Source organism: Coregonus lavaretus (assembly GCF_964263955.1).
Source record: "Coregonus lavaretus genome assembly, contig: SUPER_35_unloc_3, whole genome shotgun sequence".
Lineage (NCBI taxonomy): Eukaryota > Metazoa > Chordata > Actinopteri > Salmoniformes > Salmonidae > Coregonus > Coregonus lavaretus.
The window spans coordinates 1,630,949-1,658,917 of NW_028167179.1; the positions used below are offsets into that span (position 1 = coordinate 1,630,949).

Sequence of the window (27,969 nt, forward strand, 5' to 3'; positions counted from 1 at the left end):
AAATAATTTATCTTCAGTGCGTAAACGGAAGTGAACAGTGACCAAGAACAATTTCAACGTTAGCATTTTTGTTGTTTATTAACACATTGGAACTCAAAATGTGAGTCATTTAACGGCACAGCGTCACATACTTACTTCGGGTAGTCTTTAATTCGCGTTGGAGACAGGACTTGGTTGATAGACGTTATCTAAGTAGCTGCTAATGTTAGCTAACCATGTTTTTTCACACTCAAATAGCCTCCATCATGGAGGTACTAGCGAATGCAGCCGTGGCAGAGATCTGTAAACTCGTAGACGACGACTATGCAGTGTTTCGTTTGGAAATTTCTCAAAGCCAGAAAGAAAACAGGACATTGCGGAGGAAACTACAGCTATTGGAACTGAAGGTGGTACGGGAGCGCGCAGAGAGGACAATTAGAGAGCGCGTCCGCACCAGTCGGCCCTGTAGTGTCAAGATCCTCGACCAATACAGAGGAATGGCAAGAGGTATGTTTTGCAGAAGGCTCAGACTGCGGGGCGACATTTAGCCTGTCGCCCCGTTCGCCTCTGTGCATGTGTTAAGATGTGTTACCCAGAATTGGGTCTTGGTCAGTTTTTGGATAGTATGCAATACAGGGCCGGTCCTAGCCTTTTGGGGGCCCTAAGTTTTAGAATCAAGTTTCCTGAAATTCTGCACATTTTGCCATGACTTGTGCCATGTTAATATCAGTGCTTAATTTGAGCCGAATCCTGCAGGAACAGGATACGGCACCTCGCCGTTTTGGACGGTTTCGTTCCGGAACCTATTTGGTCGGATCTGGTACCTCTCATGGCATGAAAAATAATCAAAACATTTTTGCAATGTGAAAATTTGAATAAAAGCGATCAAAGTTCATACAAGTTGCCTCTTTGTTAATTCTCCCGGGCCTGATATTCTAAGAGTTGATTCGGGTTGGGCCGGCTGGAGGAGCTGCAGCACCCCTGATATATTGAAATACATTTTCCAAAGTTATAGAGTTACTGCTGTCTGTTCAGAAAGAAATGTAATAATTCAGAATAGCCTACTATAACATTAGAGCCAAAAAGTTAGTCACAGAGGACCAATAGCTTATCTGCGCATCATTGGGTGAGTCAGTGAAACTGAAAAGCATTTTTAGGACTATTTTCCTACTCATATTGTAGCCTACAAAATGCGTCTCCACACACCTAGGCCAAGGCTATTGATGGATTGAAGATCAGGTCGTTTTTATTGATCTCAGATTCGCAGTTTGTCCGTGTCAAAGTAGTGTCATGACTCTCATGTGACGGTCCCACGTGAGAAGCCCAAGATCAAAATACCGAGAAGCAATAGTCTACAGATCTCTCTCTCTCTCCCGTGGTCATTTTTATGAACACAGGATTGATTGATGTGGGGTTTTTATGACCCCTCACGTCTTTCCTAAATGGTTTGCAACAAAATACTCCTTGTTGGTCCCTAGTATTGGCGATCTGAATGTCTCTGTGTTACAGGGACAGATTGCCGCCAAAACCTTTTTCTCCAAAAGATTGGACATTGGAACGTTATTTCTGATTTCTAAGTGGTTGGAATGGTTGGTGGGGATCTAAAGAATAATCATGTCATATTGTTTATTGTTTTGTGATGTCATTAAGGATGGTATTACTAAATAACTGTCTCTGGAAGTGTACACATTTCAGTAATCAGGTTTGCATCTAAATGTTGTATAAAATATATATGATTAAGTATGAGAATACGTTGGTGAAGATAGCAATGTGATTTTAGCCTTCTAAATGAGATAATAGTTTTTCATAGAAACTTTTGCCAGTCAGTAACCACGCCCAAGTAAGCGCAGACATTGGGTCGGCATAATGGAATGCTCCTTTTTACCCGAGCATAAAAAGCCTTGAAAAACAAATAAACATTAGACCAGGAAGCCCCACGGCTTAAAATGGTTGACACTCTACGTACCAGCAGACGTGAAGCGTGAGCTAAACGTTACAAAATGGTCAGACCAGAAAACGTGAGACAGTAGTCCACAAGTTTGAAATGGTGAAACTCTGAAACTCTCAACCTCTACACGAGGTGAAGAAGACCACCACGCACTGGACCATATCATATGAGTCTGCAGCTGGCATGTATAGTCGTCTAGAGAACTTTCACTAAAGACACGAGTTGGGAAAGACATTCCCTCTCAGACAACCGTTGGTATATCTGAAGTATCTATTCTAAATGATCAACTCTACGAACTACAGGGAACGCTGAAGTATCCATTCTAACCACCACTATGACCAGAAACACTACCAAGGACATTGGGATCTCTGGTGGGCAAACCAGAGTCCTACATCATCAACTCAACTATCGAGGACAGCTACACGTAAATACATGTTGCATTTCCAATCCGAATGAGCGGTTATTGGGGTTCTAAGCATTTGTATTTCCGTGAGCGTAGTTTCCAAAGTAACAACGATAGTTTGAATCTCTGTCTCTCCCTTCCAAGCATTCATGCTATTGTTAGCCCAGTCCACTAGGGACCTGTTTTCATTGTATTACGTTAGTAATCTATAACCTTTGTGTTTGTAATGTGTTATTATTTCGTTCATTTTATTTTCTTTGTTGTATTTTCATTTTTTTAAATATATTTTTTTAGGGGGTAGATCAGCTTAATATTGCAGATAGATTGTAGCTTCCATCAATGTAATTGTCTGCATCACTTCCAATCCCCCATGTTTTTTTTTTAAATATACAGTGAGGGAATTAAGTATTTGATCCCCTGCTGATTTTGTACGTTTGCCCACTGACAAAGACATGATCAGTCTATAATTTAAACGTTAGGTTTATTTGAACAGTGAGAGACAGAATAACAACAAAAAAATCTAGAAAAACGCATGTCAAAAATGTTATAAATTGATTTGCATTTTAATGAGGGAAATAAGTATTTGACCCCTCTGCAAAACACGACTTAGTACTTGGTGCCAAAACCCTTGTTGGCAATCACAGAGGTCAGTCGTTTCTTGTAGTTGGCCACCAGGTTTGCACACATCTCAGGAGGGATTTTGTTCCACTCCTCTTTGCAGATCTTCTCCAAGTCATTAAGGTTTAGAGGCTGACGTTTGGCAACTCAAACCTTCAGCTCCCTCCACAGATTTTCTATGGGATTAAGGTCTGGAGACTGGCTAGGCCACTCCAGGACCTTAATGTGCTTCTTCTTTAGCCTCTCCTTTGTTGACTTGACCGTGTGTTTTGGGTCATTGTCATGCTGGAATACCCATCCACGACCCATTTTCAATGCCCTGGCTGAGGGAAAGAGGTTCTCACCCAAGATTTGACGGTACATGGCCCCGTCCATCGTCCCTTTGATGCGGTGAAGTTGTCCCCTTAGCAGAAAAACATATCCTTAGCATAATGTTTCCACCTCCGTGTTTGGCGGTGGGGATGGTGTTCTTGGGGTCATAGGCAGCATTCCTCCTCCTCCAAACACGGCGAGTTGAGTTGATGCCAAAGAGCTCAATTTTGGTCTCATCTGACCACACCACTTTCACCCAGTTCTCCTCTGAATCATTCAGATGTTCATTGACAAACTTCAGACGGGCCTGTATATGTGCTTTCTTGAGCAGGGGGACCTTGCGGGCGCTGCAGGATTTCAGTCCTTCACGGCGTAGTGTGTTACCAATTGTTTTCTTGGTGACTATGGTCCCAGCTGCCTTGAGATCATTGATAAGATCCTCCCGTGTAGTTCTGGGCTGATTCCTCACCGTTCTCATGATCATTGCAACTCCACGAGGTGAGATCTTGCATGGAGCCCCAGGCCGATGGAGATTGAAAGTTGTGTTTCTTCCATTTGTGAATAATTACACCAACTGTTGTCACCTTCTCACCAAGCTGCTTGGCGATGGTGTTGTAGCCCATTCCAGCCTTGTGTAGGCCTACAATCTTGTCCCTGACATCCTTGGAGAGCTCTTTGGTCTTGGCCATGGTGGAGAGTTTGGAATCTGATTGATTGATTGCTTCTGTGTGGACAGGTGTCTTTTATACAGGTACCAAGCTGAGATTAGGAGCACTCCCTTTAAGAGTGTGCTCCTAATCTCAGCTCGTTACCTGTATAAAAGACACCTGGGAGCCAGACATTTTCTAATTAAGAGGGGGTCAAATACTTAATTCCCTCATTAAAATGCAAATACATTTTTGACATGCGTTTTTCTGGATTTTTTTGTTGTTATTCTGTCGCTCACTGTTCAAATAAACCTACCATTAAAATTATAGACTGATAATTTCTTTGTCAGTGGGCAAACGTACAAAATCAGCAGTGGATCAAATACTTTTTTCCCTCACTGTATATGTATGTATGTATGTATATAATAATATAATAATATGCCATTTAGCAGACGCTTTTATCCAAAGCGACTTACAGTCATGCGTGCATACATTTTTGTGTATGGGTGATCCCGGGGATCGAACCCACTACCTTGGCGTTACAAGCGCCGTGCTCTACCAGCTGAGCTACAGAGGACGACAGACAGACAGACAGACAGACAGACAGACAGACAGACAGACAGACAGACAGACAGACAGACAGACAGACAGACAGACATACATACATACATACATACATACATACATACATACATACATACATACATACATACATACATACATACATACATACATACATACATACATACATACATACATACATACATACATACAGTGGGGGGGAAAAAAGTATTTAGTCAGCCACCAATTGTGCAAGTTCTCCCACTAAAAAAGATGAGAGGCCTGTAATTTTCATCATAGGTACACGTCAACTATGACAGACAAATTGAGATTTTTTTTCTCCAGAAAATCACATTGTAAGATTTTTAATGAATTTATTTGCAAATTATGGTGGAAAATAAGTATTTGGTCACCTACAAACAAGCAAGATTTCTGGCTCTCACAGACCTGTAACTTCTTCTTTAAGAGGCTCTGTCCTCCACTCGTTACCTGTATTAATGGCACCTGTTTGAACTTGTTATCAGTATAAAAGACACCTGTCCACAACCTCAAACAGTCACACTCCAAACTCCACTATGGCCAAGACCAAAGAGCTGTCAAAGGACACCAGAAACAAAATTGTAGACCTGCACCAGGCTGGGAAGACTGAATCTGCAATAGGTAAGCAGCTTGGTTTGAAGAAATCAACTGTGGGAGCAGTTATTAAGAAATGGAAGACATACAAGACCACTGATAATCTCCCTCGATCTGGGGCTCCACGCAAGATCTCACTCCGTGGGGTCAAAATGATCACAAGAACGGTGAGCAAAAATCCCAGAACCACACGGGGGGACCTAGTGAATGACCTGCAGAGAGCTGGGACCAAAGTAACAAAGCCTACCATCAGTAACACACTACGCCGCCAGGGACTCAAATCCTGCAGTGACAGACGTGTCCCCCTGTTTAAGCCAGTACATGTCCAGGCCCGTCTGAAGTTTGCTAGAGTGCATTTGGATGATCCAGAAGAGGATTGGGAGAATGTCAGATGAAACCAAAATATAACTTTTTGGTAAAAACTAAACTCGTCGTGTTTGGAGGACAAAGAATGCTGAGTTGTATCCAAAGAACACCATACCTACTGTGAAGCATGGGGGTGGAAACATCATGCTTTGGGGCTGTTTTTCTGCAAAGGGACCAGGACGACTGATCCGTGTAAAGGAAAGAATGAATGGGGCCATGTATCGTGAGATTTTGAGTGAAAACCTCCTTCCATCAGCAAGGGCATTGAAGATGAAACGTGGCTGGGTCTTTCAGCATGACAATGATCCCAAACACACCGCCTGGGCAACGAAGGAGTGGCTTCGTAAGAAGCATTTCAAGGTCCTGGAGTGGCCTAGCCAGTCTCCAGATCTCAACCCCATAGAAAATCTTTGGAGGGAGTTGAAAGTCCGTGTTGCCCAGCGACAGCCCCAAAACATCACTGCTCTAGAGGAGATCTGCATGGAGGAATGGGCCAAAATACCAGCAACAGTGTGTGAAAACCTTGTGAAGACTTACAGAAAACGTTTGACCTGTGTCATTGCCAACAAAGGGTATATAACAAAGTATTGAGAAACTTTTGTTATTGACCAAATACTTATTTTCCACCATAATTTGCAAATAAATTCATTAAAAATCCTACAATGTGATTTTCTGGATGTTTTTTCTCATTTTGTCTGTCATAGTTGATGTGTACCTATGATGAAAATTACAGGCCTCTCTCATCTTTTTAAGTGGGAGAACTTGCACAATTGGTGGCTGACTAAATACTTTTTTTCCCCACTGTACATACATAAATATACATGCATACATATACATATCCTTTAAAAAAAAATATTCCCCTTTATTACTTTCCAACCCCACCACCCTTTCCCTAATTGGAGTAAACTAGTGAACAACAATGCTTAGGCCTCTACTTCCAGCTTATACTTACTATATACATTTGATGGACACAGTCAATTTTACAATAATTATATTTTGTTAGTTTTTTCTCCTGAACTTCTTCTACTCTCAACCTCTCCGATAATTTTCATGATGTTCATCCAGTTTGCTTCTATATGCCATATCTTTCTAACTGTGCTCTTTCACAAAAGCTCCCAACCTACAACCTATATACTTATTATGGACACAGTATGCTTACATTATTAGTTATCTTGTTGTTATTAGTCCCATCCTTCAACTCCATTCAACACCACCCATCTATCTCTTAACACCATCCATATAGGATTTCTATTTGCCATATATTTTTCAACTGTACTGTGGTGTTTTACAAAAGTTCTGAACCTTTCTATTCTCATTGTTTCTACAGATTGTAAATTGAAAATAAACATTTTTGCTAAAAGTATTATTATATTATTGATCGATTGACTATGACTTTTCAGATCACCCAGTAGTGCTATCTGCAGGCTTAGCTCCAGGTAAATATTGCAATCCTTTAGCCATTCCTGGACCTGTGTCCAAAAACAAGCTACAAATGGACAGTACCAAAACAAATGATCTAATGATTCTATTTCTTTGCAGCAAAATCTGCAGAGCTGGGAAGATTGTATCCCCCATATAAATAACATTCAATTGGTAGCAAGAATTTTATATAATAATTTAAATTGAAAGATTCTAAGTTTTGAATCCGGTGTTGTTTTGCGTATCAGTTCATAAACACTATGCCTGGGATCGGTACGTCAAAAATCTCTTCCCAACTATTTTGCAATCTATATGGGACGGCTGTCAATCCTTTGGTCCTTAAATGAAACTGGTATACTTTTTTATTTATCACAGTTTTCTTTAACCAATTATGTTCTTTAATGCAAGGCCGACAGACAAGTTCCTTACTTTCTCCCCCTTCCACTTTCCTCTTCCATTTTTGCGGTAAGGCTGCAATTATTTGGTTGTAATTTTGGGTAGAGCAGACATTTCCATATGTTTTTGTTAGCTGCATGTGCGACAACTCCACCAGTCCTACCGATGATATCATTTACGAAGATTATACCTTTTTTCAAACATTTTGTCCAAAAAAAAAAGGTTTTTTGTCAATTAGTATATATGAGTTTAACCACAATATTTGTTGCATTATTTGTTCTGTCGTTTCTGGAGGATTAAATTGAAATTGCAACCAACTTTCTATGGCTTGTTTTAGAAATAGTGATATTTGGGAGATGATTTCCTTTTCAAATAACTGAAAGTGAGAGGTTGTAATCTGAATAAAGGAAAAAAGGCCATTCTTGAACAGTGGGTGAGACAATCTTACTAATTTGCTAGAGAACCAGTACGGATTTAAGTATAACTTTTGTATGACTGAAGCTTTTAGTGATAGGTCTAATGCTTTAATATTTAATCATTTCTGTCCTCCAAATTCATATTCATTATATAAATAGGCCCGTTAAATTTTTTCGGGCTTGCCGTTCCAAATAAAATGGAATCTTTTTTTCTCATATAATTAAAAAAACTGTTCGCTAGGTGTAGGCAAGACCATAAGCAAATAGGTAAACTGGGATAATACTAAAGAGTTAATCAGGGTGATTTTTCCACAAATTGACAGGTATTTACCTTTCCATGGTAGCAAGATCTTATCTATTTTTGTTAACTTTCTATTCAAATTTATTGGAGTGAGATCATTTATTTCCTTTGGGATATGTATTCTGAGTATATCCACATCACCATCAGACAATTTTATTGGTAAACTACATGGTAATGTAAATTTTTTATTTTTTAGTGATCCAATACGTAATATAGTACATTTGTCATAATTTGGTTGTAATCCAGAGAGGTTAGAAAATGTATCTAGATCCTCTATGAGGCTGTGGAGGGATTCTAGTTGTGGATTTAAAAGAAAACATGAATCATCAGCGTACAATGACACCTTTGTTTTTAAGCCCTGGAATTCTAATCCCTTGATATTATTGTTGGATCTGATTTGAATAGCTAACATCTCGATGGCCATAATAAATAGATATGCCGATAGTGGACAACCTTGTTTCACTCCTCTTGACAGTTTAAAACTTTCTGAGAAATAGCCATTACTTACTATTTTACACCTAGGGTTACTATACATGATTTTGACCCATTTTATAAGAGATTCTCCAAAATTGAAATGCTCCAGGCATTTATATATAAACCCCAGTCGTACTTTATCAAATGCCTTTTCGAAGTCTGCTATGAATAGCAGGCCTGGTTTCCCAGATTTTCCATAGTGTTCTATTGTTTCCAGTACTTGCCTTATATTATCTCCAATGTATCTTCCATGTAAAAAACCTGTGATTAGAATGAATAATGTCCGACAATACCTTTTTAATTATATGCGCTATACATTTAGCTAGAATTTTTGCATCACAACACTTATTTAGTTAGTAAATAAATAATTAAGCCAATTTGTGTATTGCTGATTCATCAATAAGGTTAGGGTTCTTGCAGGTGATGGATTATGCGACGTTCGGAATGAGACTGATAAGAGGTAATTATTTAATAAGTGACTTATCGATATATAACATATATCTTCTAAGAGTTTAATTCGGGAGATGGTAACTCGTTAAACAACTTCCGTGGTGCCCCAAATTCCTAATGAGTTCATTGTTACATGATTAATTTAATCGAGTGACAATTAAACATAGTTAGTTGATTCGTTAAATAACAGTCACCCTGTTAATGAAAGTCACGTCACGACATTAGCCTGTCATTTAGATCATTTGTGCTGTATTAAAAAATATTCTGCCAAAGTCTCCAGTCAGGTAAAATGATGTAGAATTGCCTGAAATCCGTTTTATAAAAGGCCACATTTTTCTGACAGTTTGTGCAGAAATTCTTCGGTTTTACAAACCCACAGTTTAATCAGCTGTCCGGGTGGCTGGTCTCAGACGATCCCGCAGGTGAAGAAGACTGATGTGGAGGTCCTGGGCTGGCGTGGTTACACATGATCTGTGGTTGTGAGGCAGGTTAGACGTACTGCCAAATTCTCGAAAATTATGTTGGAGGCGGCTTATGGTAGAGAAAATACCATTAAATTCTCTAACAACGGCTCTGGTGGACATGCCAATTGCACTCTCCCTCAACTTGAGACATCTGTAGCATTGCGTTGTGTGACAAAACTGCACATTTTAGAGTGGCCTTTTATAGTCCCCAGCACAAGGTGCACCTGTGTAGTGATCATGCTGTTTAATCAGCTTCTTGATATGCCACACCTGTCAGGTGGATGGATAATCTTGGCAAAGGAGAAATGCTCACTAACAGGGATGTAAACAATTTTTTTTGCATATGGAACATTTCTGGGATCTTTTATTTCAGCTCATGAAACATGGGACCAACACTTCATGTTGCGTTTTATATTTTTGTTCAGTGTAGATAGTCAGTCAGGAGCTAGCTGCCGGCAGAGTCTGCTATTGCAGTAACGTTGAAGGGCTCTGTCTAGTATTACTTAGCCAGCTAGAAGGATGAAGTAAGAAGCTACTGTTAAACGGAGCCTACTTTAGCAGGAGCAAAAAATAGGCTACTAAGTTCTCATAATAACTTTGCTTTACAGAGAGTAGGCTACTGAGACAGACAGTGATGTGGCGAGGCAGGCTACAATGCATGCAGGAGGAAGCAGAGGAGCTCTAAGGCCAAGAGGCCGACCCATAAGCTTAAATAAAAATGTGATGCTAGCAAGAGCAGTGTGCAGGTTTCTTATTATTTTTCTCCCCAATTTCGTGATATACAATTGTCTCATCGCTGCAACTCCCCTACGGACTCGGGAGAGGCGAAGGTCGAGAGCCATGCGTCCTCCGAAACACGACCCTGCCAAGCCGCACTGCTCCTTGACACACTGCTCGCTTAACCCGGAAGCCAGCCGCACCAATGTGTCGGAGGAAACACCGTCCAACTACGACCGAAGTCAGCTTGCAGGTGCCCAGCCCACCACAAGGAGTCGCTAGAGCACGATGAGACAAGGAAATCCCAGCCAGCCAAACCCTCCCCTAACCCAGATGACGCTGGGCCAATTGTGCGCCGTCCCATAGGTCTCCCGGTCACGGCCAGCTGTGACACAGCCTGGGATCGAACCCGAGGCTGTAGTGGCACCTCAGCACTGCGATGTAGTGCCTTTAACCATTGCACCACTCAGGAGGCCTTATTTTTAACTTATCTAGTTGTTACCATGCACCTGCAACAAGATAGCTCTGATGTGCAAGTGCACATCTGGACTCTTCTGGGAGCGAGAGGAGCCCACAGCTGCACCTTAGGAGGATGAGGAGATGACTGGTGGGTTGATGGAGTGGCAACCCCTGCAGCGTCTCATCCATCACCGCATACCACTTCCAGGATGCGGCTGTGGCCTCCCCCTCCCTCCGTGCTGACTCCGGTGGGGGCAGCTTTCGACTCCTGAAAAATATGGAAAAGGGTAGCTTTCAGCATCAAACATACTACATGTAAAGCCCTTTAGAAGCTATTATGCCAATTGCAGTATATTTTTCTTTATCAAATTGGAGTGCCAAGGTGAAACGGTAACGAGTGCAGCTTACCATTACTTTCACCATATCAGGTTATGTTCAATGTGAGGGAAAAAAGTATTTGATCCCCTGCTGATTTTGTACGTTTGCCCACTGACAAAGAAATGATCAGTCTATAATTTCAATGGTAGGTTTATTTGAGCAGTGAGAGACAGAATAACAACAAAAAAATCCAGAAAAACGCATGTCAAAAATGTTATAAATTTATTTGCATTTTAATGAGGGAAATAAGTATTTAACCCCCTCTCAATCAGAAAGATTTTTGCTCCCAGGTGTCTTTTATACAGGTAACGAGCTGAGATTAGGAGCACACTCTTAAAGGGAGTGCTCCTAATCTCAGTTTGTTACCTGTATAAAAGACACCTGTCCACAGAAGCAATCAATCAATCAGATTCCAAACTCTCCACCATGGCCAAGACCAAAGAGCTCTCCAAGGATGTCAGGGACAAGATTGTAGACCTACACAAGGCTGGAATGGGCTACAACACCATCGCCAAGCAGCTTGGTGAGAAGGTGACAACAGTTGGTGTGATTATTCACAAATGGAAGAAACACAAAATAACTGTCAATCTCCCTCGGCCTGGGGCTCCATGCAAGATCTCACCTCGTGGAGTTGCAATGATCATGAGAACGGTGAGGAATCAGCCCAGAACTACACGGGAGGATCTTGTCAATGATCTCAAGGCAGCTGGGACCATAGTCACAAAGAAAACAATTGGTAACACACTACGCCGTGAAGGACTGAAATCCTGCAGCGCCCGCAAGGTCCCCCTGCTCAAGAAAGCACATATACATGCCCGTCTGAAGTTTGCCAATGAACATCTGAATGATTCAGAGGAGAACTGGGTGAAAGTGTTGTGGTCAGATGAGACCAAAATGGAGCTCTTTGGCATCAACTCAACTCGCCGTGGAAACATTATGCTTTGGGGTGTTTGTCTGCTAAGGGGACAGGACAACTTTACCGCATCAAAGGGACGATGGACGGGGCCATGTAACGTCAAATCTTGAGTGAGAACCTCCTTCCCTCAGCCAGGGCATTGAAAATGGGTCGTGGATGGGTATTCCAGCATGACAATGACCCAAAACATACGGCCAAGGCAACAAAGGAGTGGCTCAAGAAGAAGCACATTAAGGTCCTGGAGTGGCCTAGCCAATCTCCAGACCTTAATCCCATAGAAAATCTGTGGAGGGAGCTGAAGGTTTGAGTTGCCAAACGTCAGCCTCGAAACCTTAATGACTTGGAGAAGATCTGCAAAGAGGAGTGGGACAAAATCCCTCCTGAGATGTGTGCAAACCTGGTGGCCAACTACAAGAAACGTCTGACCTCTGTGATTGCCAACAAGGGTTTTGCCACCAAGTACTGTCATGTTTTGCAGAGGGGTCAAATACTTATTTCCCTCATTAAAATGCTAATCAATTTATAACATTTTTGACAAGCGTTTTTCTGGATTTTTTTGTTGTTATTCTGTCTCTCACTGTTCAAATAAACCTACCATTAAAATTATAGACTGATCATGTCTTTGTCAGTGGGCAAACGTACAAAATCAGCAGGGGATCAAATACTTTTTCCCTCACTGTAAAGGCACAGCACGTAGCAGGCTGCAAATCTGTTTTCAAAGATGTACGATGAAATGGGTATGATAGTTTTAAGGAGAACAAAAAACGACTTACATTTGAACACCACCGCAGAAGCTTCGCTATTCGCCATCTTCCAAGTTGTTTTTGTTGTTTCCTTGAAGAGATCTAGCTATCAAAACTCCCCCCTCTTCCAATGCATTGTGACTGTGAAATTCCTGAAAAAAGTGTGCAGCAAATTCTACTAGATGAAGAGCCGAAATGAGTATAACATCCTGCCATTTTAAAGCATACTTGATTTTTGAAAATGTACATGCTATAAAACATTTAATTTTTTGGCATACTCAAACAGCCTACTATTTATGACACAAGTATGGGTATTTGGACACGGCCAGTGTACAATATAGCGTTGAGCATTGACAGTAGTTAACCTAACCACCCCCTTTTCACTCTCTCAGGTGAAGGTCATCTCACTGAAGGCCACAGGAGCTTTGTGAAGCCAGCAGGACACAATACATGGAGAGATGACCAACCCATAGCTATAGATGAGGGGAGTGCAACCTCAACCCAGCATGTTATCGTGATAGAGGTTTGTGTCATAGTGTAACATAAAAAATGACAGTACATCAAATGTGGCCTGTTTATTTCAGAAAGGCTCCCCTCAACTATTCACGTGTTTACATGTACATCCTTCTTTGTCTTCCCTACGACATTGTTATCCAATTCAACTCATCTACCAGTAATAACCTCCTCTCTTCATGTGTCAGTCTGCAGATGCAGAGCCTGCTGGTTCTGGAGGATCGTCTCTGGTCAAACAGGAGAGGACTGAAGGAGAGGACCCACGACTCACCAGAGACACCCAGACTGGAGCAGCAGCTGGAGTGGCGCCCCCTGTAGCCACGGAGGACCTCGCCACCACGCCCCAGCCCAGGACCCGAACCAGCATCACGGAGGTCAGTGGAATGCTGGATGCCGTCCTCAAGTCAGAGACAGACACCAAGCCTTTAACTGTAACACACAGGCTCTTACACACAGGATCTGACCACAGATCAGACCCAGAGAGATTGGGGCTGAGGCGACTGGGCTGTCCTCCTGCTCCCGGCTCAGAGGATTTACTTTACGGTAACCCGAGCCCGAGGACAGTTAATTCCCATTGGGACTCAGGTTACGCGTTAGAGACTGGCAATGATCCGTCTTGTTCCTACACAACAGAGATGGACCCTGGCAACATGCCCTTGGGTTTAGAGACACAGACTGATCTGTCTAGAGGGGACTGGAACCGTACTGTATACTCTGAAGGGTGCCTAGATAAGAAAAGGGAGGTTATAGTCGTAGATGACGTGACTGTGAAAGTGGAGGCCTACGCTCCTCTGACATGTAATGTAGATAATACTCACTTAGGAGAAGGACACTCACAAGGCAGTTATTTCTTAGATTACAGCGAAAGCTTAGAGACAAATCCAAATATTGAGACCCACTCCCCTTTACATGCGCTCAGGGATCGTGACCCAGTGTCCACGTCAATGGGGCCTTCTGATTCACATGGCCGCATCCTTTTTGATCAGGTTTTGAACTCAAAGGACCAAAGGGCAGAGGTTTTGGGAGGGGGAGCAACATCAGGCGGTTGTAAAGAGAAGCGGTTCCTCTGTATGTTCTGTAACAAAGGCTTCAGCTGCCTCCAGAAGGTGGAGATCCACCAGAGGGTCCACACAGGGGTGAAACCGTTCAGCTGTACCCAGTGTCACATGCGCTTCACCGAGGCTGGCAAACTGAAGAGGCACCAGAGGGTCCACACAGGGGAGAAACCCTTCAGCTGTACCCAGTGTCAGATGTGCTTCGCCCAGGCTGGGCACCTGAAGAGGCACCAGAGGGTCCACACAGGGGAGAAACCCTACAGCTGTACCCAGTGTCACATGCGCTTCGCCCAGGCTGGCAACCTGAAGATGCACCTGAAGGTCCACACGGGAGAAAGGCCGTTCGCCTGTACGCACTGCGGGAAGAGGTTCTCAGAGAGAAGCTACCTCAGGATACACCAGCAGAAAAAACATTCCACCCTATAACATAGAAAGTAACCATTCCACTTGATCGCTTTTGATGTGTAGATCAAATGCTGCATTCAAATCAAAAATGAATTTTCATTGTTGTCTGCAGAAAATATTCATAGATGCATTTGGAATAACGAGTAATAGATTTCAGTGTTGAATATTCCTGGGTAGAATATTGCATCCAGGCGTTGTGTGATAAATAAGCCTTAAGTCTGTTACATATTGTGTTTGTGCTGTGTAGGCTATATGTTTATAAATGCCTATTTCATTACTTACAACTACTTTATGGGAAAATTAATGCAGTTGATCAAGTTCATGCATATGTTTTGTTGACATGCATGTGTGGTTTTTATATGGAGTATTTACACTCGTACCCATACACAGGTTGACAATGGCAGAGTTGGGCACTAATAAGTGCAAACATTGGAACGTGGTAGCTGTACAGCGCTGTATGGGTTTTGACTGAGGGAAATACTGTAAATTAAGATGACTCGATGTATCTTGAAAGATGAGACGTTGAGGATTATAAGAAATACCGCTTTGATGTCATACAAGCAAGCCAAATCTGCACTTCACATCTCCAAATCATAAAACTCATGTCATATACGGTGTCAACGTTTATGATCACTATGTTTGATGTACAGTTGCAAGATGACATGTTGTCATACCCTGGGTTCTTCTGAACAGACTGAACCTATGTTTGTTTACTGTGAAGAAAATTCACCGCTGCACACACACCTGAATGCACTCATTACTCATTTCTATGCGCACCAAAATTACGATCTGTTTGACTGAATTACCTTGTGAAAGGCTAACACTGTAAGATCGTATTTTATAACTTAGCTAGTCATGTTTGCAGTAGAACAAGCTTTCAAATGATGCACACCGTACCCAGATTGCAGTTTATAATAGACCGTTTTTGGATTGCGTAAACAACAACAGTAATTGTGTGATGGCGGGGATGCAGGGTTGTGTTCCAAACAGAACTACAAGTGTGCTTGCTCTAGTTCCTCAACGGAACAGCTAGGAGAGCTAAAAAAAATACCTTATAGTTGAAGACTCTTCTTTGAGTCATAAAAGTGCATTGAAATTACATAGGAACTGTGCACACTTTAGAGAGGTGTGTGGCCACTTGGAGACACCAGTTAGACCTCTCACTCAAACCCTTGTCATTTTTTTGTCTTATGTTGCACCTACCCCATTGTCCAGGAATAGTCTTCTCATGTTACTGAATGTATCCAGAGTATTTTCAGATTTTGTTATCAACAAATGTGGCAAAATGTACAGTAAATAGAAAATGCACATAAAGTCAACAGTGTAATGTTTGGATTCAATATTGTGTCAGGTAAACTTTTGTGTACTCACCTTTGGTCTAGTAATTATCTCCAAACTGTTCCCTTTCAATTGCTACCATGGTTATGTATATGTTTTTATTGTAATTTTTTTATTCTGTAAGAAACATTTCAATTTAACCCTATCCATATAGGCCAATTCCCACGAGTGTAAAGGGTTAATAAACACAAAATGGGACTTTCCATTAAGACTTTCATTGAGACTCTCTTTAGTATACATCACATCTGATCTCACCCTATTCTGCATACACCCAACAGAGCTTTATAACCAATATACACTTACTAAATATACCTACACATACCCACACACTAACAAACACCGACTGTACACTGGAGAGGCTATACGAACACGCCTGGTGCCAAAAATGTATGATGTACAGTACCAGTCAGAAGTTTGGGCAACTACTCATTCAAGGGTTTTTCTTTATTTTTACTATTTTCTACATTTTAGAATAATAGTGAAGACATCAAAACTATGAAATAACACATGGAATCATGTAGTAACCAAAAAAGTGTTAAACAAATCAATATAGATTTTAGATTCGTCAAAGTAGCCATCCTTTGCCTTGATGACAGCTTTGCACACTCTTGGCATTCTCTCAACCAGCTTCATGAGGAATGCTTTTCCAATGGTCTTGAAGGAGTTCCCACATATGCTGAGCACTTGTTGGCTGCTTTTCCTTTACTCTGCGGTTCAACTCATCCCAAACCATCTCAATTGGTTTGAGGTCGGGGGATTGTGGAGGCCAGGTTATCTGATGCAGCACTCCATCACTCTCCTTCTTGGTCAAATAGCCCTTACACAGCCTGGAGGTGTGTTGGGTCATTGTCCTGTTGAAAAACAAACGATAGTCCCACTAAGCGCAAACCAGATGGGATGGCGTATCGCTGCAGAATGCTGTGGTAGCCATGCTGGTTAAGTGTGCCTTGAATTCTAAATAAATCACAGACAGTGTCACCAGCAAAGCACCCCCACACCACCACGGTGGGAACCACACATGCGGAAATCATCCGTTCACCTACTCTGCGTCTCACAAAGACACAGCGGTTAGAACCAAAAATCTCAAATTTGGACTAATCAGACCAAATGACAGATTTCCACCAGTCTAATGTCCATTGCTCGTGTTTCTTTGCCCAAGCAAGTCTCCTCGTCTTACTGGTGTCCTTTAGTAGTGGTTTCTTTGCAGAAATTCAACCATGAAGGCCTGATTCATGCAGTCTCCTCTGAACAGTTGATGTTGAGATGTGTCTGTTACTTGAACTCTGTGAAGCATTTATTTGGGCTGCCATTTCTGAGGCTGGTAACTATAATGAACTTATCCTCTGCAGCAGAGGTAACTCTGGGTCTTCCTTTCCTGTGGCGGTCCTCATGAGAGCCAGTTTCATCATAGTGCTTGATGGTTTTTGTGACTACACTTGAAGAAACTTTTTTGGTTACTACATGATTCCATATGTGTTATTTCATAGTTTTGATGTCTTCACTATTATTCTACAATGTAGAAAATAGTTTTAAAAAACTTAACTTGAATGAGTAGGTGTGTCCAAACTTTTGACTGGTGCTGTATATCGCGCAGCGAAAGTTGAGTGGGGACGAACAGTCAGTTCAGAAGAAATTGGCCACGTTAGCTACCGCCAGCAACATGTAATAAAGCTGCCTGCCCAGTTGGAAGCTCCTTGATCCAACACCGTTGCTCTGGTCATTCACACCCGCTTTTCGTTACGTTAACTAATTGGCATGTCACAGTGACATCCAGATGGTGACCAATACTACAAGTTATTAATCCCTCTCCCATCTAAATAAACATCACTTTGAACTAGCCATGCTGCTGTTGTTGCCTACTAGCCAGCATAAACTAGCTAGCTGGGAAGGGCTCATCAGGTCGACTGACTGAACAGACTGCATTCGTCTCTCTGCTGTGCGACTTATGTCATCAATCTGGACACCAGGCGTGTCCGTATAGCCTCACATTTTTCATGTATTTGTTTTTACACATCAAAATAGTTTAGTGAGGTTTGTCTGACTTATTATGAATCATAGCTGACTCATATTTACCCACAACATCATTTATGTCCACGATGATATTTAACAACAATTAAGTAATTCTGTAACTACAGTATAGGACTCAAACGTAATGGGATGGGTAAAGACTTACCTGTGTGTGCGTACGGACCGGAGGGAGTGTATATCTGTGTAATCTGTATAAGCTGTCTCTTCCAGGAGGAGGAGGGTCCAGAGGTGCTGCTGGTGAAGGAGGAGTGGTGTGAGGAGGGTCTGGGTAACCCTGAGGGGACCATGGTCATGGAGGACAACCAGACTACACCTCCTCCTGAACCCACAGAGGAACCAGCTGAGCAGCACAGGACCACACACAGTTTCACTGAGGTGAGAATGAATAAGATTATATGGAAAGATCCTAGATCAGCACTTCTACTCAGAGACTCTTTTTGGATAAGGGCCCAGGTCTTGATTAATTTTGTCTTAAGTGTGGGACCTGCCTCTGAATTATCAAACCATTAGTGTCAAGTAATCAAATAAACTAACACGTTTGCATAATATCAAATAAACTAACATGTTTGCATAGTACTCATAGCAATCCTTCATTGCCCAATCAGAAGATGCTCCATAGCAGGGTGCTCATATCAGATTTCTTGATCCAACATCCTCTCTCTCTGTATCTCTTACAGTCAGTAGACATGGAGGATGGGAAGCCTGATCTGCTGCTAGTCAAAGAGGAGACAGTAGAAGACGGACCAGAGAGCATTGACCTGCTGAGTGGACTAAAGATGGGGGAGCAAGGTAAGGGAGAAATACATATAGTCTAAATACAGTAATAGATCTTCAATGGGAATAGTGATGCACCTGGCTATAGTTTTTTCTTCATTTTCTTCATTCATAAAATTTAATCAATACAGCTTATGTTTATATACAAAAACACGTATTATAATGTATGAACTTGACCAGGTATTTTCTCTACCATATTTGTAACCGCTTCCTATTTTGTAACCTCTTCCTGCAGGTGGTTGGCTGGAGGCTAACAGAGGAGACTGGGCAGCCATTTCTGATTCCCAGACTGGTGCAACCAAGGGTCCAGAGGATGACGTCACTGAGCAGGCCAGGACCAGAGGCCACATAGTGGAGGTCAGTGGATGGGACAGCATCGTCAACTCTAGGCTGGGGAACAACACTGTTAACCAGAAACAGACAGTCGAGCACAAAACAACATCCGAACTTAGTCTCCATGACAACAGCCTGGCTGAGACCAGGGTAAGGTGTATAGTTGGTCTGCGGGGACGGAGAAGTGTCCATATGCGAACAGACACAGAATCGGCTAGCGATGCTCCGTCCTGCTCCTATAGTTGTGATTCAGAGAGACTGATGGCGCCTCAGGTTAACCCCCTAACAGGTGCTGCCTTCAGCCTGCCTTCTATAGGATCTATCAACTGGAACATGGAGCCTGCGACAACACAGACACTCCCTGGCCTTCGCCCTCCTCGCAGTCTCCTTATGTTAAACCAGACCTCAGACAATGCCAGTGCCTCAACACTAAGTGGCTACACAAGCCCATTCACAAATGACAGTAGTAGTAACACTATCAGTAGATCCGGTGGCAAAGAGAAGCGCTTCCCCTGTTCATTCTGTGGGAAAGCCTTCAGTTTCCCCAAACAGATGGAGCTCCACCAGAGGAGGCACACGGGGGAGAAACCGTATGGCTGCCACCTGTGCCGGGCCAGTTTTTCACACTTGTCCAACCTGAAGAGGCACCAGAGGGTTCACACAGGGGAGAAACCCTTCAGCTGTACCCAGTGTCACATGCGCTTCGCTCAGTCTGGCAACCTGAAGATGCACCTGAAGGTCCACACGGGAGAGAGGCCGTTCATCTGTACGCACTGTGGGAAGAGGTTCTTAGAGAAGAGCTACCTCAGGAAACACCAGCAGAAAAACCATTCCACTCTATAACATAGAAAGTAACCATTCCACTTGATAGCTTCTGATGTTTAGATCAAACCCTGCATGAAAGACAAAATATTTATTTTCATTGTTGTCAGCAGAAAAGATGCAAAAAAACAGATTTTGTTGAATATTCCTGGGTAGAATGTTGCATCTAGACATTGTGTGATATTGACTGAGTGTACAACAAATTAGGAACACCTGCTCTTTCCACATCATAGAATGACCAGGTGAAAGCTATGATCCCTTATTGACGTCTCTTGTTAAATCCACTTAAATCAGTGTAGATGAAGGGGAGGAGACAGGTTTTTTAAGAAGGATTTTTAAGCCTTGAGACAAGTGAGACATGGATTGTGTGCCATTCATTTAGCATTTGTACATTTTTGTAATTTAGCAGACGCTCTTATCCAGAGTGACTTACAGGCACATTTAGGGTTAAGTGCCTTGCTCAAGGGCACATTGACAGTTGTTTCACCAAGTAGGCTTGGAGATTCGAACCAGCAAACTTTCTGTGACTGGCCCAATGCTCTTAACCGCTAGGCTGGCTACCTGCCACCCATTCAGAGTGGGAATCGTCAAGACAAATTATTTAAGTGCTTTTGAATTGGGTATGGTAGTAGGTACCAAGCGCACCGGTTTGAGTGTGTCAAGAACTGCAACGCTGCTGGGTTTTTCACGCTCAACAGTTTCCCGTGTGTATCAAGAATGGTCCAACACCGAAAGGACATCCAGCCAACTTGACACAACTATGGGAAGCATTGGAGTCAACATGGGCCAGCATCCCTGTGGAATGCTTTTGACACCTTGCCCCGACAAATTGAGGCTGTTCTGAAGGAAAAAGGGGGTGCAATTCAATATTAGAAATGTGTTCCTAATATTTTGTACACTCAGTGCATAAGGCATATACGGTGCCTTGTAAAAGTATAAATACCCCTTGGATTTCTTCACATTTTATTGTTACAATGTGGGATTAAAATTGATTTAATTGTTTGTCAACAATCTATACATAATACTCTGTCAAAGTGGAAGTTTAAAAACAAACAAAAAAGATTGATAGAAATTAAATAACTAAAAGATAGTCATTGCATAAGTATTCAGCTCGCTGAGTCAATACGTGTTAGAAACACTTTCTTGGGTAAGTCTCTTAAGAGCTTTACATACCTGGATTGTGCAATATTAACGCATTATTATTTTAATACATTTCTATAAATTCTTCAAGCTCTCAAGATGTTGGGGAGCAGGGCTAGACAGCAATGTTCAAGTCTTGCCATAGTTTTCAAGCAGATTTAAGTCAAAACTGTAACTTGGCCACTCAGGAACATTCACTGTCTTCTTGGTAAGCAAGAAGTGTAGATTTGGCCTTGTGTTTAGGTTATTGTCCTGCTGAAAGGTGAATTCCTCTCCCAGTATCTGGTGTAAAGCAGACTGAAGTAGGATTTTGCCTGTGCTTAGCTCCATCCTGTTTCTTTTAATCCTGAAAACCTCTCCAGTATTTGCCAATGTCAAGCATACCCATACCATGATGCAGCCATCACCATGCTTGAAAAAGAGGCAGTTACTCATTGATGTGTTGTGTTGGATTTGCCCCAAACGTAAGGCTTTGCATTTAGGCCAAAAAGTTTATTCCTTTGCTGTGTTTTTTTCCCCAGTATTACTTTAGTGCCTTGTTGCATACAAGATTCATGTTTTGGAATATTTGTGTTCTGTATATTTGTGTTCTTCTTTTCCGTCTGTCTTTTAAGTCATTATTGTGAAGTCACTACAATGTTGTTGATCCATTCTCAGTTTTCTCCCATCACAGCCATTGAACTGTAACTGTTTTAAAATCACCAATGGTCTCATGGTAACATCCCTGAGCAGTTTCATTCCTGTCCTACAGCTCAGTTCAGAAGGACGACTGTATCTTTGTGTTTTATAGTGAGATAAGGATAGTGCCTTAATTCATGTTTACTTGACATGTAGTGAAGCTGTATGTAATGTTGAACCTTTTTCAAAGTATTCTAAAATTCATTTTATCAAAGTGAGGGTACCAGATTTACAGAAAAGGTAAAGTGAAGAAAAGTTATTCTACTTGTCATGTATCATTTTGTGCAATAAAAGTACTGTACTTTATGTATGTGAGTGTAGGACCATTTTGTTTAAATTAAATACAAAATGGACTCTGTGCTGACTGACTTGGTTATTTTTGTATTATTGCAGGAACTGAGTTTCCCTTATCTCAGTCGAACCAAAACATATGGACTGAACAAATGTAATAAACTCCAATGTCTCCAAATTGTTAAGTACTTGAATCACAGTGTTAGATGGGCTTGAATGTAACTTGTTTTTATCATGTCATGTTTCTGTGTGTACAATAGAGTTTCTCATTGTTCCCACGGGGGGCCAGTATGCACTCACTAATTGTAAGTCGCTCTGGATAAGAGCGTCTGCTAAATGATTAAAATGTCAAAAAAAAACTTTACATGCTCTTCTGTACAATTTGTGTTTACAGTCTGCAGTCCATGAGGACCTGCTGATGTCCAGTGTTGCTGGTCTGTTCAATGGAAATCAATGAACAATATAAATAGACCATGGTGAACGGCCTGAGTGAGCTATCTTCATTGATCCGCCGTCTTTTACTGGACCTCAAGTGGCAGGTCACAAACCCTGGATCAGGAGCCGTCGCTTTTCCTTCCAGAGTCGGTGCCTGGACTGAACCACAAGGGACAGAGACTCCCCCACAACCACCACATAGAACACAACCAGTGGACAGGTGGACTGAACAACCTCAGTCCTGGTGGTCATCAGAGAGACAGAGGCTCCAGTCAGGGATCCAGTCTGCAGCCCAGACACTTCTCTTCACAGTCTCAGTGCAGGGATGGAGCAGGGCCTGGGGCTGATAGAGATACCCTCCTGTTCCTATGATTCAAATACCACAGTATCCATGATGAACAGAGCAGGTCACCCTGGGCTTCAGCCTTCACAGACAGTGGTGGGAGACCCCCATGGTGGTAGTCTATCAGCAAGTCTGTCTTCTCCTTCAGGGTCTCGTCTAATGACTAGTGACTGGGTTCATAGAAGGCCTGGGTCTAGCCTTCCTTAGCTACCTCATGGTTACCCCACGAATACAGACAGGGTCAGGATGGGCGTTCACCACAAGAGGTACCTAGCCTATAACACAGCACACAATCCCAACAACACCCAAACAATGGCTAGAGGTCAAGAAGGGACCTCAAAGACTAACCACCTGAGGGTGGTGGCTCCTGCTTCTACCTCCTCTGGTGTCATTGGGTCACAATGTGGGAGCATTAGGACGGACGCCCACAAGCCGAATGCCTTTCCCGCGTTTGGGAAATGCTTCGCTGAGGTGAGCTATGTGAAGAAGCACCAGACCGTTCACACCAAGGAGAGGCCCTTCAAGTGCAAACTATGTTACAAGAGCTTCTCCTTCCTGAGTAGCCTTATCAGACATAGGAGTGTCCACAAAGGGAGAAATCGTAGCAGTGTGGCTTGAGATGTACACAGGATATCTGGGAACTATTCTTTAGCTTACATATTATAGTTAACGTGTGAAGTGTCCTGGGGTAAGAGTTTTTTTTCAATAACTAAGCCTGTCAGTTGAGCATCTGGGTACAATCACATTCTACATGATACAGACTTGTTGTTTGGTGTGCTGGCATAGCCAAAATACTGTCATTTTATTGAAGTGTAACAATATATTTCCCTTATGTTCTATTCATAAAATACACTTTTTTTATAACACCTTTATAACAAGCCAGGCCTGCTGAGATCACATGACCCTGAGGTTATGCTTTCATTGGAGAAGAGGTCCAAAAACAACCCCTACTGTGGCCCTTTCCCCTATTGCACTCCCATGGCACTGGGTAGTTGGTAGGAGTTGTCCTTAATCAGATATATTTTCATCCTCCCCTCTATCAACTTTCATCTCCCATATCTGTTATGTGTATTATTGTTATGAATCCACCATGGCTGTAGCAAACATTGCCACTCAATAATTGACTTACTCAGCTACACAAGTCACACACTAAAAGTTGGCTGTTATACAGTGCATTCGGAAAGTATTCAGACCCGTTGCCTTTTTCCACATTTTGTTACGTTACAGCCTTGTTCTAAAATTGATTAAATAAATAAAAATTCCTCATCAATCTACACACAATACCTCATTGTGACAAAGCGAAAACAGATTTTTAGAAATGTTTGCAAATGTATATATAAAAAAAATTTAAAAACGTATTTACATAAGTATTCAGACCCTTTGCTATGAGACTCGAAATTGAGTGCAGGTGCATCCTGTTTCCATTGATCATCATTGACATGTTTCCACAACTTGAGGCCACCTGTGGTAAATTCAATCGATTGGACATGATTTGGAAAGGCACACACCTGTCTATATAAGGTCCCACAGTTGACAGTGCATGTCAGAGCAAAAACCAAGCCATGAGGTCGAAGGAATTGTCCATAGAGCTCTGAGACAGGATTGTGTAGAGGCACAGATCTGGGGAAGGGTACCAAAACATTTCTGCAACATTGAATGTCCCCAAGAACACAGTGGCCTCCATCATTCTTAAATTGAAGAAGTTTGGAACCACTAGGATTCTTTCTAGAGCTGGCCGCCTGGCCAAACTGAGCAATCGTGGAAGAAGGGCCTTGGTCAGGGAGGTGACCAAGAACCCGATGGTCACTCTGTCAGAGCTCTAGAGTTCCTCTGTGGAGATGGGAGAACCTTCCAGAAGGACAACCATCTCTGCAGCACTCCACCAATCAGGCCTTTATGGTAGAGTGGCCAGACGGAAGCCGCCACTCAGTAAAAGGCACATGACAGCCAGCTTTGAGTTTGCCAAAAGGCACCTAAAGGACTCTCAGACCATGAGAAACATGAATTTCTAGTCTGATGATACCAAGATTGAACTCTTTGGGCTGAATGCCAAACGTCACGTCTGGAGAAAACCTGGGACCATCCCTACAGTGAAGCATGGTGGTGGCAGCATCATGCTGTGGGGATGTTTTTCAGCGGCAGGGACTGGAAGACTAGTCAGGATTGAGGGAAAGATGAACGGACCAAAATACAGAGAGATCCTTGATGGAAACCTGCTCCAGAGCGCTCAGGACCTCAGACTAGGGCGAAGGTTCACCTTCCAACAGGACAACGACCCTAAACACACAGCCAAGACAACGCAGGAGTGGCTTCAGGACAAGTCTCTGAATGTCCTTGAGTGGCCCAGTCAGAGCCCGGACTTGAACCCGATCTAACATCTTTGGAGAGACCTGAAAATAGCTGTGCAGCGACACTCCCCATCCAACCTGACAGAGCTTGGGAGGAACTCCCAAAATACAGGTGTGCCAAGCTTGTAGTGTCGTACCCACGAAGACTCAAGGCTGTAATGATGACACAATCTTTGCGAGGGAGGGTATCTGAGTCCATTAGTCCTCAAATTGTGGCTCAGACACTTCATTCAGGATAAATGGAATTAGGCCTGAGTTAGCCTGCCCGGAAGCAGGTTAGTTCTTAAGGATTTGTTCCCATAGAAATGTACCTGGCTAAAAGGTGAGACTCTTTCATATGACCGGTTATTCCGAGTTAAACTCAGAGTTGACCATAGTTACCTCGCTAACTCCTCACACCCGATATGTAGTCTACCCCTCAGCCTGCCCCAGAGCAAACTCAGGGCTAAATCCATTTATCCTGAATAAAGTGTGAGCAGCTAGTTGAGGACCATTGAAATCAGATTCCCTCCCTCTCGCGTCATCATCCCCTTCATTTGAGGAAGAAGACGGATTCAATATTTGATTAATCAAATGTTTTTTTTGTGTTAAAAAATAGTACAAGGTTCAAATACCTATCACATTATTTAGTAATGACAGAATGCATTTGAAACTTCACGCACAGTAAAACATTTGTATGACTATTATTATTATTATTATTATTATTATTATTATGATACAATTATTTTATCAAAAGGAGTGGGGAAAAAGGTGCTCATGCATTGATAAGCACACCAAAGACCGCATTAACGACATGTAATAAAATAAAGACTGCAATTCTAAAAGCCTATTTCACACCATAGCCTGCTGAATTTACAAGATCACTTTTCCTTCATTTTGATTTTAGCACAAATGAAAATGTGGCACTGACTCGCCCATGGATTCATGTAACAGCTTTGTCTCAATGAAAAATTCGGCATTGGACTAGCCATGTGCGCCACATGCACGCGCAGTAACAAGCCAGCTAGAGCTAGCAGCAGGCGGAGGAGCAATATCCATTGTTGTAGTACGGATGAACCCTGAGCTGGAATATGAAGCTGGTTAGCTTTAGAAACCGCTTAGCTTGCTTCATAGGAAACCCCTCTTTTTTTAAGAGACAGTAAATAATAAATAAAGTAATTATATTCTACTATATTCTACATTGTTCTGTCTAAATAAGTCTGCCCGTAGCTTGAAAGATAGTGATCATGAATATGAGATTTGATGTGTAATGTAATTAGCAGTACCTTATTTTAAAGAATAGCGCGCATAGGCTTTCCTTTAGCCACACCCTTTGAGCAATGACGCCAACCAATAAGAAGATCGCATAGAATTAGGAATTAGCACATTCTCTGTGAGGTGCATTCTGTGAATTAATTTATATAAAAGTTAGCAGTATAGTTTAGCAGTATGTATTCATGCAGTATAACTGGGAAATTGATATTAACACAGTGTAGTTACCGTTCAGTGGTAAAATGTAGTACAATAATGACAGGCATTTAGATATGTAGATGTACTGTACTTTATATTTGCGATCTTGTATCTGCACAGGGAATCACAATTACAAGCCTTATTGCCCTAGCCTAGTGCATAGTGACACCTGCTTGAATTAATTGGTCATGCAGGCTAATGAATTGTAATCACCGAAGACAATTGACAAAACTATAATTGTCATTATTCTTAAATATTATCAGACTTTCCAGTGCACCTCTTCAAGAGACCAGCCAAACAATACACCAAGGAGCAAAGGGAGTTTGTGTTGACATTGCATTTTTAAGGTGCAAAAGCACACTCCTACTTCAGGGATACCGTAAAACTTCCTCTACCTAACACAAGAACTCTAAGGAGATAGGGAAACGTTTTATATAGATTACTCTCAAAAAATAATCTCCCATATACAGATGATCTTGTTTGATCCATGTTGTGATATATGGAATGTGTTGTGCATTTCAGATGAATGCAGCCTGTAGAAGGGGACCCAGGCATCAACAACAGCATGATAAACACTTTGAAGGAGAAGTCTGAAAAAGATACAGCAACATACAGCAATGTTTCACTGATGTTTGACTCAATGTCACTCAAAAAACAAGCAATATATGATCCTAAAAGCCAAAGAATGAATGGCATTGTAAATCTTGAGAATCGAGGAGAAGACGAAACAGATGCTACAGAGGTGCTTGTTGTCATGGTTGTTGGCCTGAGGCCACTGGAAAGCTCCAGTGGCGTACTACTTAACCCACACGTTAACAGGAGAGGTACAGGCACAGGTCATATCTCACATGTTGGAGGCCCTTGCTGAAGCCAACATCAGTGTGGGCCATTACAATGGATGGGCATGCAACAAATGTCCGAATGTGCACCGAGCTTGGATGTAATCTGGGAGTTGCAACACAGGCAACCAAGACCTTTTTGCCAATCCAACCACAGGTGCCCCCGTCTACGACATCTTTGATCCACCACACATGCTGAAGCTGATGAGGAATCTGCTCCAGAAGTACAAAGGTCTCAGATCTTCAGCAGGGATCATTCAGTGGAGCTACCTGTCTGATCTACAACATGTTCGAGAAGATGCAGGGCTAAGAATGGGCAACAAACTCACCAGAAATCATATCCACTTTGAGGGACAGAAGATGAAGGTGAAATCGGCAGCTCAAACCCTGAGCAGCTCAGTGGTAACTGCCATGGAGACACTAGAAGAGCAACAGCACCCAAAATTCACTGACTGTCAGGACACTGTGGACTTAATCATGGTTTTAATAATATTGAAATTCTTTATCTAAACACTAAAATAAAAGTGGAGGAAATTTGTAAAATCAGTAGAGCTGATTCTTCCATCCAAACTAAACCC

The 27,969-nt window shown here is 42.2% G+C and overlaps 1 protein-coding gene across 2 annotated transcripts; it reads left to right on the plus strand.

Moving 5' to 3' along the window:
- Window positions 1–15: 15 nt before the first annotated feature.
- Window positions 16–27,969, plus strand: LOC311110322 (uncharacterized protein). Of its 2 annotated transcripts, XM_084188865.1 has the most exons (7): window positions 16–486; window positions 12,993–13,123; window positions 13,302–13,487; window positions 18,150–18,314; window positions 18,617–18,728; window positions 18,949–19,070; window positions 27,075–27,969. In XM_084188865.1, exons 1-7 carry the CDS (start codon window positions 216–218, stop codon window positions 27,144–27,146), a joined length of 1,059 nt encoding a protein of 352 aa, XP_084044991.1. In that variant the 5' UTR covers window positions 16–215; the 3' UTR covers window positions 27,147–27,969. The 2 variants fall into 2 exon arrangements, with proteins under 2 accessions (XP_084044991.1, XP_084044990.1); XM_084188864.1 differs by lacking the exon at window positions 27,075–27,969 and having other exon boundaries at window positions 18,949–21,996.